This window comes from Calliopsis andreniformis, unplaced genomic scaffold (assembly GCF_051401765.1).
Source record: "Calliopsis andreniformis isolate RMS-2024a unplaced genomic scaffold, iyCalAndr_principal scaffold0154, whole genome shotgun sequence".
NCBI classification, from domain to species: Eukaryota; Metazoa; Arthropoda; class Insecta; order Hymenoptera; family Andrenidae; genus Calliopsis; species Calliopsis andreniformis.
Genome location: NW_027480563.1, coordinates 15,619 through 29,261, shown reverse-complemented (window position 1 = coordinate 29,261; position 13,643 = coordinate 15,619). Strand labels below are relative to the sequence as shown.

At 38.5% G+C, this 13,643-nt stretch overlaps 3 protein-coding genes across 3 annotated transcripts; 2 read left to right on the top strand and 1 right to left on the bottom strand.

Moving 5' to 3' along the window:
* Positions 1-8,664: 8,664 nt before the first annotated feature.
* LOC143187712 (putative transporter RBE_0856) lies at positions 8,665-9,742 on the top strand. The gene is made up of 5 exons (XM_076391937.1): positions 8,665-8,800; positions 8,846-8,960; positions 9,004-9,032; positions 9,079-9,681; positions 9,729-9,742. The coding sequence occupies exons 1-5, from the start codon at positions 8,665-8,667 to the stop codon at positions 9,740-9,742; spliced, it is 897 nt and encodes a 298-aa protein (XP_076248052.1).
* Positions 9,739-10,488, bottom strand: LOC143187711 (peptide chain release factor 1-like). Its single transcript, XM_076391936.1, has 5 exons — positions 10,421-10,488; positions 10,323-10,386; positions 10,189-10,274; positions 10,046-10,132; positions 9,739-9,985 (listed from the first exon to the last, which is right to left on the bottom strand). The coding sequence occupies exons 1-5, from the start codon at positions 10,486-10,488 to the stop codon at positions 9,739-9,741; spliced, it is 552 nt and encodes a 183-aa protein (XP_076248051.1).
* A 161-nt stretch (positions 10,489-10,649) lies between these two features.
* On the top strand, positions 10,650-11,766 carry LOC143187710 (acetylglutamate kinase-like). Its single transcript, XM_076391935.1, has 6 exons — positions 10,650-10,693; positions 10,741-10,841; positions 10,887-11,067; positions 11,114-11,130; positions 11,172-11,340; positions 11,391-11,766. Exons 1-6 carry the CDS (start codon positions 10,650-10,652, stop codon positions 11,764-11,766), a joined length of 888 nt encoding a protein of 295 aa, XP_076248050.1.
* The last annotated feature ends 1,877 nt before the right edge of the window (positions 11,767-13,643 follow it).

Sequence of the window (13,643 nt, the reverse complement as noted above, 5' to 3'; positions counted from 1 at the left end):
AAGGGACTGAGGATTGAGGATTGAGGATTGAACATTGAGGATTGAACATTGAGGATTGAGGGTTGAGGATTGAGGATAGAGGATCGAGGATTGAGGATTGAGGACTCAGGGTAGAGGATTGAATACTGAGATTTGAGGTTACTGTATTGAGGATTGAGGATTGAGGATTGTGGACTGAGGATTGAGGATTGAGTATTGAGGATTGACGATTGAGGAATAAATATTGAGGATTGAGGTTTGAGGAACTGGGTTTGAAACTTAAGAATTGAGGACTGTGTATTGAAGACTGAGAATTGAGGATATTGTGTTGAGGATTGAGGGTTGAGTATTGAGGATTGAGGATTGACGATTGAGCATTGAGGATTGAGGATTGGGGATTGATGGTTGCGTATTGAGGATTGAGTATTGAAGGTTGAGGATTGAAGATTGAGGATTGAGGATTGAGGATTGAAAATTGAGGATTGGGGGTTGTGTATTGAGCATAGAGGATCGAGGATTGAGGATTGAGGATTCAGGATTGAGGATTGAAGACAGAGGTTTGAGGTTACAGTATTGAGGATTGAGGATTGAGGATCGAAGATTGAGTGTTGAATATTCAGTATTCAGAATTAATGTTTGAGTGTTGAGGTCTGATGTTGAAGGTTGAGGATTGGCGATTGAGTATTGAGTATTGAGGATTGAGTATTTGGGTTGCGGATTGAGGTTTGAGGATTGAGCATTGAGGATTGAGGATTGAAGATTGAGGATTCAGGATTCAGGATTGAGGATTGAGGATTGAGGATTGAGGACTGATGTTGAAGGTTGAGTATTGGGGATTTAGTATTGAGGATTGAGGGTTGAGGATTGAGTATTGAGGATTGAGGATTGAGGAATGAACATTGAGGATTGAGGGTTGAGTATTGGGGATAGAGGATCGAGGGTTGAGGATTGGGGATTCAGGATTGAGGTTTGGAGACAGAGATTTGAGGTTACTGTATTGAGGATTGAGCTCTGAGGATCGAAGATTGAGTGTTGAGGATTGAGTATTCAGAATTAATGTTTGACTGTTGAGGACTGATGTTGAAGATTGAGGATTGGGGATTGAGTATTGATTATTGAGTATTGAGAATTGAGGATTGAGGATTGAGAATTGAGGATTGAACATTGAGGATTGAGTGTTGAGGATTGAGTATCGGGTGTTGAGGTTTGAAGACTGAGTACTCAGGATTGAGGATAGAGTATTGTGGACGGAGGATTGAGGACTGAGGATTGACGTTTGAGGATTGAGGATAGGGTTTGAGGATTGAGGATTGAGGATTGAAGATTTAGGATTGAGGTAGAGGATTGGGAATTGAAGATTGAGGATTGAGGATTGAGGATTGAGGAATGAGGATTGAGGACTGAGGATTGACAATTGAGGTCTGAGGATTAACAATTGAGTACTGAGGATTGAGGATTGATTATCGAGGATTGAGAATTGGGGATTGAGGATTGTGGACTGAAGATTGAGGATTGAGGATTGAGGATTGGCGATTGAGGTTTGAGGATTGGGTTTGAGGATTGAGTATTGAGGATCGAGGATTGAGGATTGAGGATTGAGGAAAGAGGATTGAGGATTGAGGATTGAGAATTGAGAATTGAGGATAGACTATTGAGGATTAACCAATGACGTTTGAGAAAATTGTATTGAGAGTTGAGGATTGAGGATTGAGAACTGAGCATTGAGGATTGAGGATTGAAGATTGAGCGTTGTGGTCTGAATATTGAGGATTGAGGATTGAGGATTGAAGACGGAGAATTGATGGTGTTGTATTGAGTATTGAGAATTGACGATTGAGGATTGAGGATTGAGGATTGAGGATTGGGGATTGAGGATTGATGATTGAGGATTGAGGATTGAGGAATGAGGATCGAGTAATGAGAATTGAGGATTGAGTATTGAGGATTGAGGATTGATAGTTGAGAACTGAGGATTGAGGATTGCGTATTAAGGATTGAGGATTGAGGATTGAGTATTGAATATTGAGAATTGGGGATTGTGGGATGAGGACTGAGGATGGAGGATTGAGGATTGAGAATTGAGGACTGAGGATTGAGGATTGAAGATGGAAGATTGAGAGTTGACGATTCAGGATTGAGGATTGAGGATTGAGGATTGAGGATTGGGTATTGAGGATTGAGGTTTGAGGATTGATGATTGAGGTTGGAGGTTCGAGGTTAGAAGATAGAGACTGGAGGATTCAGGATTGAGGATTGGGTATTGAGGTTTGAGGATTGAGGTTAGACGATGGCGAATGGAGGATTCACGATTGAGGATTGAGGATTCAGGATTGAGGAATGAGGTTTAAGCGTTGAAAATTGAAGATTGAGGATTGAGGGTTGATGATTGTGAATTAAGTATTAAAGATTGAGAATTGAGGATCGATTAATCAGGACTGAGAATTGAGGATTGAGCATCGAGGACTGTGGTTTGAGGATTGAGGATTGAGTATTGCGTGTTGAATGTTGAGAATTGAGGATTGAGTGTTGAGGATTGAGGATTGGGGATTGGGGATAGAGGATTGAGGATTGAAGATTGAGTATTAAGGATTGAGGATTGAGGATTGAGGATTGACGATTGAGGATAGATGACTGATGTATGCGGATTGAGGATTTACGTGGATTGAAGAATGAGGGTTGATGGTTGTGGATTGAGTATTAAAGATTGAGGATTGTGGGTTGAGTACTAAAGATTAAGGTATTGATTATTAAGTACTAAAGATTAAGGTACTGATGATTGATTACTGATATCTTTAGAAGCTCGAGGCCTCGTCGAATCCCGGACACTGCTTTTAAAATGAATGGCTCACTGTTACGTCGGTATTTTAGAATATATATAATCGCGTATAACTAACAAACTAATCGATACCGAGTATATTGCAAATTAGATTTTCGGTTTATTTTCTTGTCTTCTACCTTCATCTCCGTGATTTCCCACGAATTTCGAAACACACTGTATATGTATAATAGGAAAATTATAACAAATGACGAACAAAAATATGAATTTACACGATCTTCCTGAGTCCTTTTCTTCCTACTTAGTGATACAAGCAATAAAAGAAAGCTGTGTCTCGATAATATCGCGGACATACGACCCGCACCTCGCTGTTGTACGTCGACAAGTGACGCGGCATTACCCTATCGGAAAGATCCACGATCAATCATTCCGATTATGGAGGGGTTATTCCGTCGCTTCATTCGCTAATGAAAGCATGTTTTTAGCGCTACCAAGTCCCCGATTGGTCAAGCTCTATGTTTCAGGAAGTCTGAGTAATGTGTAATTGTGAACATTCCAATTATCCCAATTCTCACGCGAAGCACCACCCGACTCACGGCAATCTAAAATATACAACCGGTGTATCGCTTTACAATAGCTAATTAGCCGAAAGAGCTTTAAATATCGCCCGCAGAGATCCTAGGAAGCTAACCCTCAGTGTTATACTATGTGTTCTTAAATTTTGAATTTAAATATTAATTTGTGAATGTTTCCGACAACGCTTATGCATTGCTAAATTATCAGTAACCAAAACTATAAAAGTATGAACTTAACTGAGAGTGTCAGAATTCCGAATCCCATTTATAGTAGCAGTCCTTTTATCTTGCTGGATGTTTTCCGAGAGGTTTTCCTGCGTCTAGTTGCCATGAGCTCGAGGCAGGACAGCCTAACAACTTCGCGGTACCCGCGCTGCAAGTCGCTCGACAGAATGGACAGACGTCAAGATGGGCGCCATGCACTTTCGGGCCAATTATAACGAAAAACCAACAGCGATATGAGACACTTGCAGTTCAGGTGCGGCGGCAAACGTCGACTAGCTCGGCGGGAGAGGAAAGGTCGTGGTTCGACGCGCAGAGGAATCAAGGCTTATACGCATTTTCTCGGGTTCGTGGAGACATCCGCAGGACTTCCTCTGGCTCCTGCCGCCTGGACAACGATCTCCGGACTCTCCTCCACACTCGCCCTCCGCTTGAGCCGTTGTAGAAGGGCAGAACTTCGGGCCCATCCCTTAGCTTGATGTAGGCAGACTTTCCGTCGGGTCCCTGGTCCTCCGCAGAAGCGGCAAGTCTCTGGACACCGAGGGTGGAGGGCCCCTGTACACTCCGGTGTAGATACGACGCCTGAATCCGGAACCTGCACGGCCAAGGGACGGGGACGGCCTCAGGGTCCCTCAGGTTTCCTCTATGGCCCTGAAACGTCGTGCGCGCTCGGAACGACGGCACCCGGAATTAGCGGTGATCGCAAATTCATGATATTTCTCCCCAGGAGGTGTCTCTCGGTATGTGTTTCGCAAGAGGGTCGTACGGTCCTTCTTTTCACTACTTTCGCTTACTTTGGCAAAACGGGGACGGCGCTATGCGCAACATCACAATAGAAACTTAACAAATTGTTTGATTTCATCCTACGCATTTGTGAGATAACGCGTTGGTGATACTGTACGCTGCGCAATGGGACCACGTTGATTTCAAGAAAGGAATGTGTTATATTAACAAGTCGATCGCGTTGCCGAAAGGGATATTTAATTTCATAAACTCAAAGGCCAGGATTACGTTCGATTAGGGAAATTCCCCAAATTGCATTATTGCATTGCATTATCGAGAGGCAAATCAACCGAGTTGTATGTATAAAAAGAAATTTAATTTTTTATATTTTCGATACGTAACACCAACAAGCGATTTATTACACTCCAAGCACATAATGCGATTGATTTAATACCAAAACCCTCTTCTGCCTCTGCTGTTTTTTCTTCCTTAGTAAAACCTCCAATAATAACACACCTTCTTTAACTACATTTATATTACACCAATTAACATATGTTCAAAAAAATCAAACTGCAAAACCACATTTTACACTAACTTTTATTATTAACTTAATTCTGTTGAAAATAACTGCAAGTGTTAAACTTAAGCTTTTGTCTTTCATTGTACACTACTCACCATAAGCACTGGCGCCTAATCCTAAGCCTGTTATTGCTTGCGACGCTACAGTACTACTTAAACTAACAAAAGGGTAAGTTTCGTGGTCGATATCTAAAAATGTGCTTTAGGCACCTTCAAATATTATTTTGTTACCTTCTTTCACAAAGTCATTTAACATCTTCCACACAGGTTTTTTATAGGAAACAAATTTTTTTTGAAGTCCCTTGAATTTCTTTTAATATTTCTTCTTTTTTGCCACCTGGTAGTCTAGGCCTTTTCTGATAACGTTATGGTAATACAGAAGAGATCCGCTCTTTTATTGAGCTCATCTGCGTTTTCTAAATCACAAAGGCGTGTAACTGTCCTTCCAACTTTATCTTCATAACATGGTCCTATCCCTTTGTTTGTTGTGCCAATTTTGTGATTTCCATTTAAATCTTCAAACAGCTTTTCCTTGTCCTTATGTACGTTAAGTATTAATGGACAGCTCTCGGATACCATCAAGTTGGTATAGCTTGCGTCTACTCCTTCAACATTCAATGACTCAACTTCAGAGGTTAGAGCATGTGAATCAAGAACAATAACGCTTCCTATGATGGATATTTTGCCCGTTCTCAAAATAGCAGAGGATAGTAAATATAATTTATAAACCTCATTGTCTATTACTATAGTGTGCCCTGCACTATTTCCTCCCTGAAATCTCACAACTACTTCTGCATTCTCAGGAAGATAATCTACTACTTTACCCTTGCCTTTATCACCCCATTACAGACCAACAATTATAATGTTATTCATCATTATTTTCTAAATTAATGTACAAATATTAATGCAGTACGCTACAAATGGAAAGAGAAATCTTCGCGTTTCCTGCTCCTCCTAAATAAAGAAACATACTGTCGATTTACTTAGTATATTACCAAATTTTCATCATTATGTGATACACCTTCCAACATATTTACAGTAAGGTTGTTAGAATTCCTTAAAGGAAGTGATCTAACTGGGGTCCGGTCAAGGTGAGACTGAAGGTATAGAAAGAAACCAGTACACTCGATTAAATTTGAGTCGGCCCTTGCAAGGGCATAGCTAGGACGTTTATTTTAATCTTTTTGTCGTAGGGTATGGGGGCTTCTCTGATCCTCGGCGGCTCCTGGTGGTTGGCGGTGGATCGGAGGGCCTGGTCCTGTGACGCTGGTCAGCGACGCTGGCGACTGGAAAAGAAAATAGCGGCAGAACCGCAACGGCAAACAAGAGTGTAAGTCAAGCTATACCGAATATTCCCGACTCCTGGCTGTGACAACAAGCCTGTATGGAGGGGATAGCAATACCTTGCCTGTAACGCGAAGGTAATGCAGTGGATTGTATGGTCGACTCTCCTTTACAATTAAACGGGGTCGTCGACCGGCGAATGCGTAGAGAGGAGGAATCTCTTCTCTGCGTCTTATACATCTTATAAAAAGGTATACGTCGGGTGAATCCCTGCGAGAGCAGAGATTCGCGAGCGGAGAGGTGCACTGTTCCTAGCTGGTGCCAGGCTCAGAGGTTAGTGACAGCCAGAGGCTCTGCGACGCAGTTCACCACACCGTGTGCATCTATTCGTCACACGGGGGTTGCTTCTAAACGGGTAGTACAGCGCGAGTAACGCAGAGGTGATAAGCACTTACGTTTACTCTATCTGGATTTACCCGTCAACCAATGCATCTGAGTAGTGGACTCAATGCTCTTCCGGCGATAAGCAAGCTCAAGGAATCGAGAAGATCACCGATTCGAAGAGTGTATTCAATCGCTAGAGCAATCTCTTTTTTGCAAGCTGATTCGTCTGCCGCACGTATAATACGTGTTAACCGAACAGGTGAATAGATTAAGCCGCAAGAGAAAATCGTTCGGTCAGTGAGGATTCTGCTCTTCGAGTACTTCGAGCTTGTTGGAGAAACCAAGAAGCTCTGTTCCAAGTAATCTCGAAATGGCTATACTTCTACTACTCGAACTGTTCCCTGTCAGAGACTGGAATCACTGGAACAAGACTGACTGCTAGACTTGCGCGTGTCTCCGCGAATGCGCGGAATACGCTAATTAGCCGCTACGCGGCGCTCGCTAATCATACTGTGTCCTTTTTTAATATTCGACAACTTTCTCTCTCTCTCTCTCTTTCAGGCTCGACGCTCCCACTCGACGGCGAGCCTGAAATTCGAACAGCTGACACAGGTCGTTCACCTGTTCGAGTTCAACTGTAATTATCTAAAAATGAGTCCCTCTTCAAATTCACCGTGTTTGTTATTAGCGACACTGAATCTCCAACCGAAGGCGACCTTCGGTTGGGCACGTAGATCAACATACAACGGGTTTTCGCGAACGAGATACAGTTCATTATATTAACATTTTTTAAACAATTATACTGGACCCAGAAAATGGAATAATAGCCAGCAACATCAGTGCTTTATATATGCTCTCGTCGTATACACCTATAACATGTTTGTCCAGAAGAACAATTCCTAAAACAAACAGTAGCCAAAATACGTACTTTGCTTTATAGTGATCAAAGCAAGCTTCCAATCTACTTTAAAGCTTGTAATATTTGCAATGCTTACACCAAGTAGCATCGTCCCTAATGTGACAAATGTACTTCTAATATTCGTCATAACATCTGTTAAAAAAGTAGGTATTTATATATGATATATACTTAGAAAGAAGCCCAGAAACATCGCATAAAGCGAAGGAAGTTCGAACAACATTAATATGCATTCTTTTGCGGTATAAATACAGTTTTCAGATATGTAAAATCCTAAGCTCTTTTCAAACAACGCCATTGCCATATAACAAACAACATATACAGATTTTGAATCTTCATCAAACGAAGCCATGGCAATCGGCAGGACAAAATAACCCATACTTGTGCTGCCCCAGCTAAACGTTAATATGTTTCTCGTGTTATCCTTAAATAAAGAAGAAGAAAGATAATGATAAGGACACAGTGCTACCTACAGACCATATCCAAAAATCGGCAGAGGCATTACTTTTAAATTATCTTCTGTATGAGAAACTCCATATAAAATCACTATTGGATTAGCTATATACAAGAGTAATTGAGATATAGCGTTTCTGTCAATTTTAAGACATTTTCCTTCTAAATAACCAATAAATATTGTAATATAAATAGGTAATATTTTTAGGAAAAAAGTAAGGAATATACTAGCCTATTGTGATAATTTTGACTGATAAAGTAATATTCGATCTTAAGGTATTATAAAAGTAATCAAAATTTATTTTCCAAATTATCCAGCTCACAGTTAATTAAAAAAGATTTACTTAGTGCCAAAATTCATTTTTATATTGGACTTAAGGATGACATTTTTGTGATAAAATTATGTTAAGTTTCTATAAAGCTTCTTGCATATTTTTGAATAATGATGAAAAATTAAACTGCTTGTGGTAATTTAGACGGACTGTTGAAAAATTAAGAGGAAATAAGTAAAGTTAGGACAGAGAGTAAGGGCATTAACATAGTTGTCATATTTTTCTTTAATTAACCCTAGTGGCCAATTTACCCACCATAACTTCACATGAGGTATTTCTAACCATTTTAATAACAGTAAAATATGTTCTTCCTTCAACGCTTTAAATGTGATGTTTTTATTCATTAATTAAAAATTGCAAATGTTACTACCCTTTTTATTAATCCTGTCTCTAATTGCTAAGTTCATTAAAATTGACATTTCCGTACCTAGTTTTCCTTATATGGTGCGCTATTTTAACGTATCAGAAGGCACAATTCAATTAACTATTGCTTATAATTTCCTAGGCTTTTGCATAGGAGGGTTGTTTTTTGGTCCATTGTCTGAATGCTATGGCAGAAGAAGGATTATGATCATAGGTAACACTTTGTTATTAATCGGCGCTGTTGGTTGCGTTTTTGCAGCGTCGATTTTTTGGCTTTTAATATCTCGCTTTGTTCAGGGCATTGGTGTCAACACATTTGTAGTTGTGTTTGGAATCGCTGCAGGCAGCTATATTCTGTTCTTACAGTTGCCATGGTAATTGCGCCTGTGTTAGGCAGTTTCATCAATGAAATTGTAGGATAGTGTGGCAGTTATGTAAGTGTTGTGGTAATTTGTTTAATCTCTTGGGTTTTGCTGCTTTTTCTGTTACCAGAAGCAAAAAGGGATCGCGATGCTTTCAGTTTGAAAACAATAATGAAAGATTACAGAAAACTACTATCTACTCCGAAGTTTGTTACGTTGTCTTTGATGTCAAGCCTTTTTTCTGCTGCTTATATGTCATTCATCATTTGTGGACCTTTTCTGTATATGAAGACTTTTGGTTTATCTAGGACTATTTATGCACTGCATCAGGGTGCAATATTTTGGTGCTTCTCACTCATCAGTCTATTTGCTGGCAAAACCTTGCAGAAACTTCGAGCAATAAAGTGTGTAATTTCTGGTCCGAGCGTGGGTGCTATTGGGTCTCTATTGCTTGTAATATTCAGTATAATTGTACCCCACTCTTTCTATTCAGTAACATTGCCTATGGTTATTTTTTCTATCGGTTGTGCAATTTGCCAGCCAGTGATTTTTAATGCATCAATAAATGTTTTCCCTGAAATTAAAGGCACAGCTTCTTCTACAGTCTCGTTCATTAGAGCTTTTATCATGGCTATTTTTACCGGCTTAAAAAGCTACGTTTACAATGGTCAAGCAATTAGTGTCCTTGTGCTTGTTCTATCCGCGATAGTACTAAAACTTGTTTTTACTGCCTGTTTATTGTTTTTAAAAGATCCGGTATAACTATTGATCTTTTTACAGATGTGAGCGATTAACTTTCCCCGGCCAATCTTTCTGCCTCATTACCTGAAATTAATGCCTCAATAAATTCACCTAGTTCACATTCTTTTATAATCTGCTCTAGCCGATGTGAAGTTAGATTAATTCTGTGATCTGTTATTCTGGAGTGTGGAAAATAATATATTCTTATGCTCTCGGAACGATCACCAGAGCCAATCTGACTTTTTCTCAATGTTGACCTTTCCATTCCTTTTTCTTGTCTTTCAATTTCGTATAGACTTCCCCTCAATACTTTAAGCGATTTAGCTTCATTTTTGTGATGCGATTTTTCATCTTACTGTATTACAATTATCCCTGTTGGCAAGTGGGTGACCCTTACTGCGCTGTCAGTTGTATTCACTGATTGCCCTCCAGGACCACTGGATCTATAAACATCTATTCGTAAGTCTTTTTCTTCTATTTAAAAGTCAACTTCTTCTACCTCAGGTAATATCGCAAGAGTAGCGGCAGAAGTATGTAACCTTCCTGAGGATTCAGTTTCTGGCACTCACTGTACTCTGTGTGCTCCTGATTCAGATTTCAACCTTGCAAAGCTTCTGTTCCATTAATGAGTGCAAAAGCTTCCTTATGGCCACCTAAACCTGTATTAGAAATGGCTCGAACTTCCAATTCCTTCTTTCTGCATATTTTGGATACATACGAAATAACATTGCTGCAAATAATGCTCCTCCTTCTCCTCTTGTACCTGCCCTGATTTCCAATATTGCATTCCTTGAGTCATCTTAATTTTTAGGCAATAATGCTAACTTTAGTTTTCCTTGTACTTTGGGTAATAATACCTTGTGCTTTTCAAAAAATTCTTCTTTTGCTCACTCCTGTATATGAGTTTCGCTGCTTTCATCTTTCATTATTTCCTCTAAGTCTAAGATTTCCCCTTTCAGCATGTTATATTCATCAATTATTTTGATTACTGGCCTGAGCTCAGAGTATTCCGTTGAAAGGGTAACAAATTCATTTTAACTTAAATTGGTAGGGTTTTTCAAGTTCCTTCCAAGTTCCTTGCAGGTAAGGAGGAAATTATGCAATATTTAAACATAATCGAGTATTATCTAATTCAAAGAAAATATTTAAGAAGTGTGTTTGTGTTGATAAATAGCAAGGTATAATTAAAAGAAATAGACAAACACTTCATTTATTGGCTAATATATAATAATATTAACTTTAACGTTGTGCTAACAAAAATAGATAGGGTGAGTCAAGAAAGCCTGGATGCCAATCTAGAAGATACTCAAAAATGGATTAATAATGTGAATGTGTCAATTCATCAAATAAGCATCCGTGTTAAGCATAAAATAATCAAGTAAAGAGATAAGTTTTTCAAGTTTACAAAATAAAAAAATGAGAAGTCGTGAATTTTTAAAGGGTAAAGTGTCATTTGAACAAATGCAGAAATATTACTTGCAGAGCTGCCTAGCATACCTAGCATTGTGGGCGAAACACTTGTCATTAAATGTGGCAGCGTAACCATCTCAGATGAAACACTGTTCTTAACTTTTGTGCATAACGTTGTCTTATTAATGCAGCTTGGTATAAATCCGGTGATAGTTCATGACGGAAATATGGAATTAACTGAGTGTGAAAAATTCTGGGTATGGACAGTAGTAAGTTTGTGAATGGTATCAGACTTACAGACAAAGACACTATGAAAATCTTTGAAATGGCACTGTGTGGCTCAGTTAATAAAAAAATTGTTCAGCGTATAAATTTCACTGGTGGTTCAGCTATTGCATTCTGTGGAAAAGACGGCAACATAGTAAAAGCTGAAAACATAAACACTACGCTTAAGGAAGGCAGATCAAATAACATCAAAAAAATACTAGACATGGGATTCATCGGTAGGCCCATTGAAATCAATCCTGATATATTACATTTTATTGAAGAATCAGTTTTTATACCAGTTATTGCACCTATCAGTCATGGAAAAAATGGGGCAACATATCATATTGATGCCGATGACACTGCAAGCACAATTGCAATTGCAGTTTCTGCATCTAAATGATGACCTTTAGCGATACAGGTAAGGAAATAGATAAAATTGGTGGCAGGAAGGTATCTGTTAAAAATTTAAATGCATCGATTGATTGTGGCAAAATTCAAGGAGAAAAATTTTTTCGAAGGCTTATGGAATATATTAAAGTGGTAGGGAAATGTGCTGGAGTTGCTCACATAGTTGATGGTAGAATACCTCACATTATACATGATTTATTTACTGAGAATAATTCAAGCATATCAATTGTGAGTGATTTATAACTAGGCTGCTCACAACTGTACGAATAGACTTCTTGCATAACCATGCGACAAACTCTCCTTAGGAATAGAAACGGAAAAACTTACCCGACAAACTCTGCGAGCCTCCTTACCATGATGTGCATAACAATGTTACAACAAATAATATCATAGAATTCAATAGGATAATTGCTAGAAAATTCCTAGATACTAAAAAAAGTAAAATGCTGTTAAAATGTGTTTAGCAATAAATAGCAAACATCTAACATAACAATCTCTATTTGTAAATCAGGTGAGGCTTATCCTATAGAAAGCTTTCAAACTACGCAAGCGTGTCTTTTTCCCTTTACTATTTCTTTTCTGTTTTAAGGCAACTATCTGAGCTCCTCTGCCTTATAATTATATCTCCACTCTCTAAAAGTTATTCCAGTAAGTAGTAAAAACACGAATTACGGATTAAAGGAGAATAGAAAAGACAAGACAACAGGGTAAACTCAGCAGTTATCAAAAAATAGATGAGGTTACCCATGGAAGATATAACAAAACTGTTACGTTTGTTTGATGATTTTTGCAGAGGTATAGAGAAGAATTCCGCAGGTAAACTACTGCCAAATGGTAAAAAACCTATAAGAATAACGGAAAATGAGCACTCCGAAATCATGACAATAATCCTGCTATATCAACAATCTCCATGTAAAAATTTCAAAACTTTCTATCTACATTACCTAACGTTGCTCTACAGATCAGAGTTTCCAAAGTTGCCTTCATATACCAGGTTCGTTGCTGTAAAGCCTAGGGTTTTGTGGCATTTAGCAATGTTGTTGCATTGGCTTTGTGGACAGTCAGAAAACACTGGACTTTCATATATAGACACAACTCCAATTGCAGTTTGGCATGCAAAAACAATATCCAAAAACAAAGTTTTTGCTGGAATTGCAAAATTAAGCAAGAGCACTTACGGCTGGTTTTTTGGTTTCAAATTACATATGGTAATCAATGAAAATGGTAATATTCACACACTTACGCTAACAAAAGGCAATGTTGATGATAGGATACCTGTGCCAAATCTGACGGAAATATTAATCGGCCTTTTGTTTAGTGACAAAGATGATATTGCAAAAGAGATTTTTCAGAAGGTGGTTGACCGAGGTTTGAAACTTGTTACTAAGGTGAAAAAAGATATGAAAAATACATTGACTTCGCTAAATGAGAAGATTTCACTGAAAAAAAGGTCTATCATTGAGACAGTTTTTGGTTACCTAAAAAATTGACTAGAAATTGAACACACTCGCCATAGATCCCCTGTTAATTTTTTGGTTCATATCTTTTCTACTCTCATTTCCTATGCCATCAAATCCAAAATGCCTTCTATTTCCTATACTTTCTTCCTTCCTTAATCCAGAATTCGCGTTAAAAGTATTAGACGTGCTGCAAAACTAAGAACAAAAGATCAAAGACAGAGCAGATTGAATTTACAGTGAAAATAGAACAAAAAAACTCCAACAATAAATTAAGCAAACTTCATCAGGGTAACTTTAACTTATGAAAACATAAATCAAATTTTCTTGCTCGTAGACCTTGCCTTTTCTCCAACCCTACTCAAACGTACTCTAGAGTTTAATGCATATATTTTACTCATAAACAACATTA

Coding starts and splice junctions, on each gene's coding strand:
- LOC143187712 (XM_076391937.1), top strand. CDS start 8,665: ATGGTGCGCTATTTTAACGTATCAGAAGGCACAATTCAATTAACTATT. Junction 8,801..8,845: donor AAGAAGGATTATGATCATAG/GTAACACTTTGT, acceptor GCGTTTTTGCAG/CGTCGATTTTTTGGCTTTTA. Junction 9,033..9,078: donor GCAGTTATGTAAGTGTTGTG/GTAATTTGTTTA, acceptor TTCTGTTACCAG/AAGCAAAAAGGGATCGCGAT.
- LOC143187711 (XM_076391936.1), bottom strand. CDS start 10,488: ATGACTCAAGGAATGCAATATTGGAAATCAGGGCAGGTACAAGAGGAG. Junction 10,387..10,420: donor AAGGAGGAGCATTATTTGCA/GCAATGTTATTT, acceptor CAAAATATGCAG/AAAGAAGGAATTGGAAGTTC. Junction 9,986..10,045: donor ACAGGGATAATTGTAATACA/GTAAGATGAAAA, acceptor ATTGAGGGGAAG/TCTATACGAAATTGAAAGAC.
- LOC143187710 (XM_076391935.1), top strand. CDS start 10,650: ATGTTATATTCATCAATTATTTTGATTACTGGCCTGAGCTCAGA. Junction 10,694..10,740: donor ATTACTGGCCTGAGCTCAGA/GTATTCCGTTGA, acceptor TTAAATTGGTAG/GGTTTTTCAAGTTCCTTCCA. Junction 10,842..10,886: donor TCAAAGAAAATATTTAAGAA/GTGTGTTTGTGT, acceptor TAAAAGAAATAG/ACAAACACTTCATTTATTGG.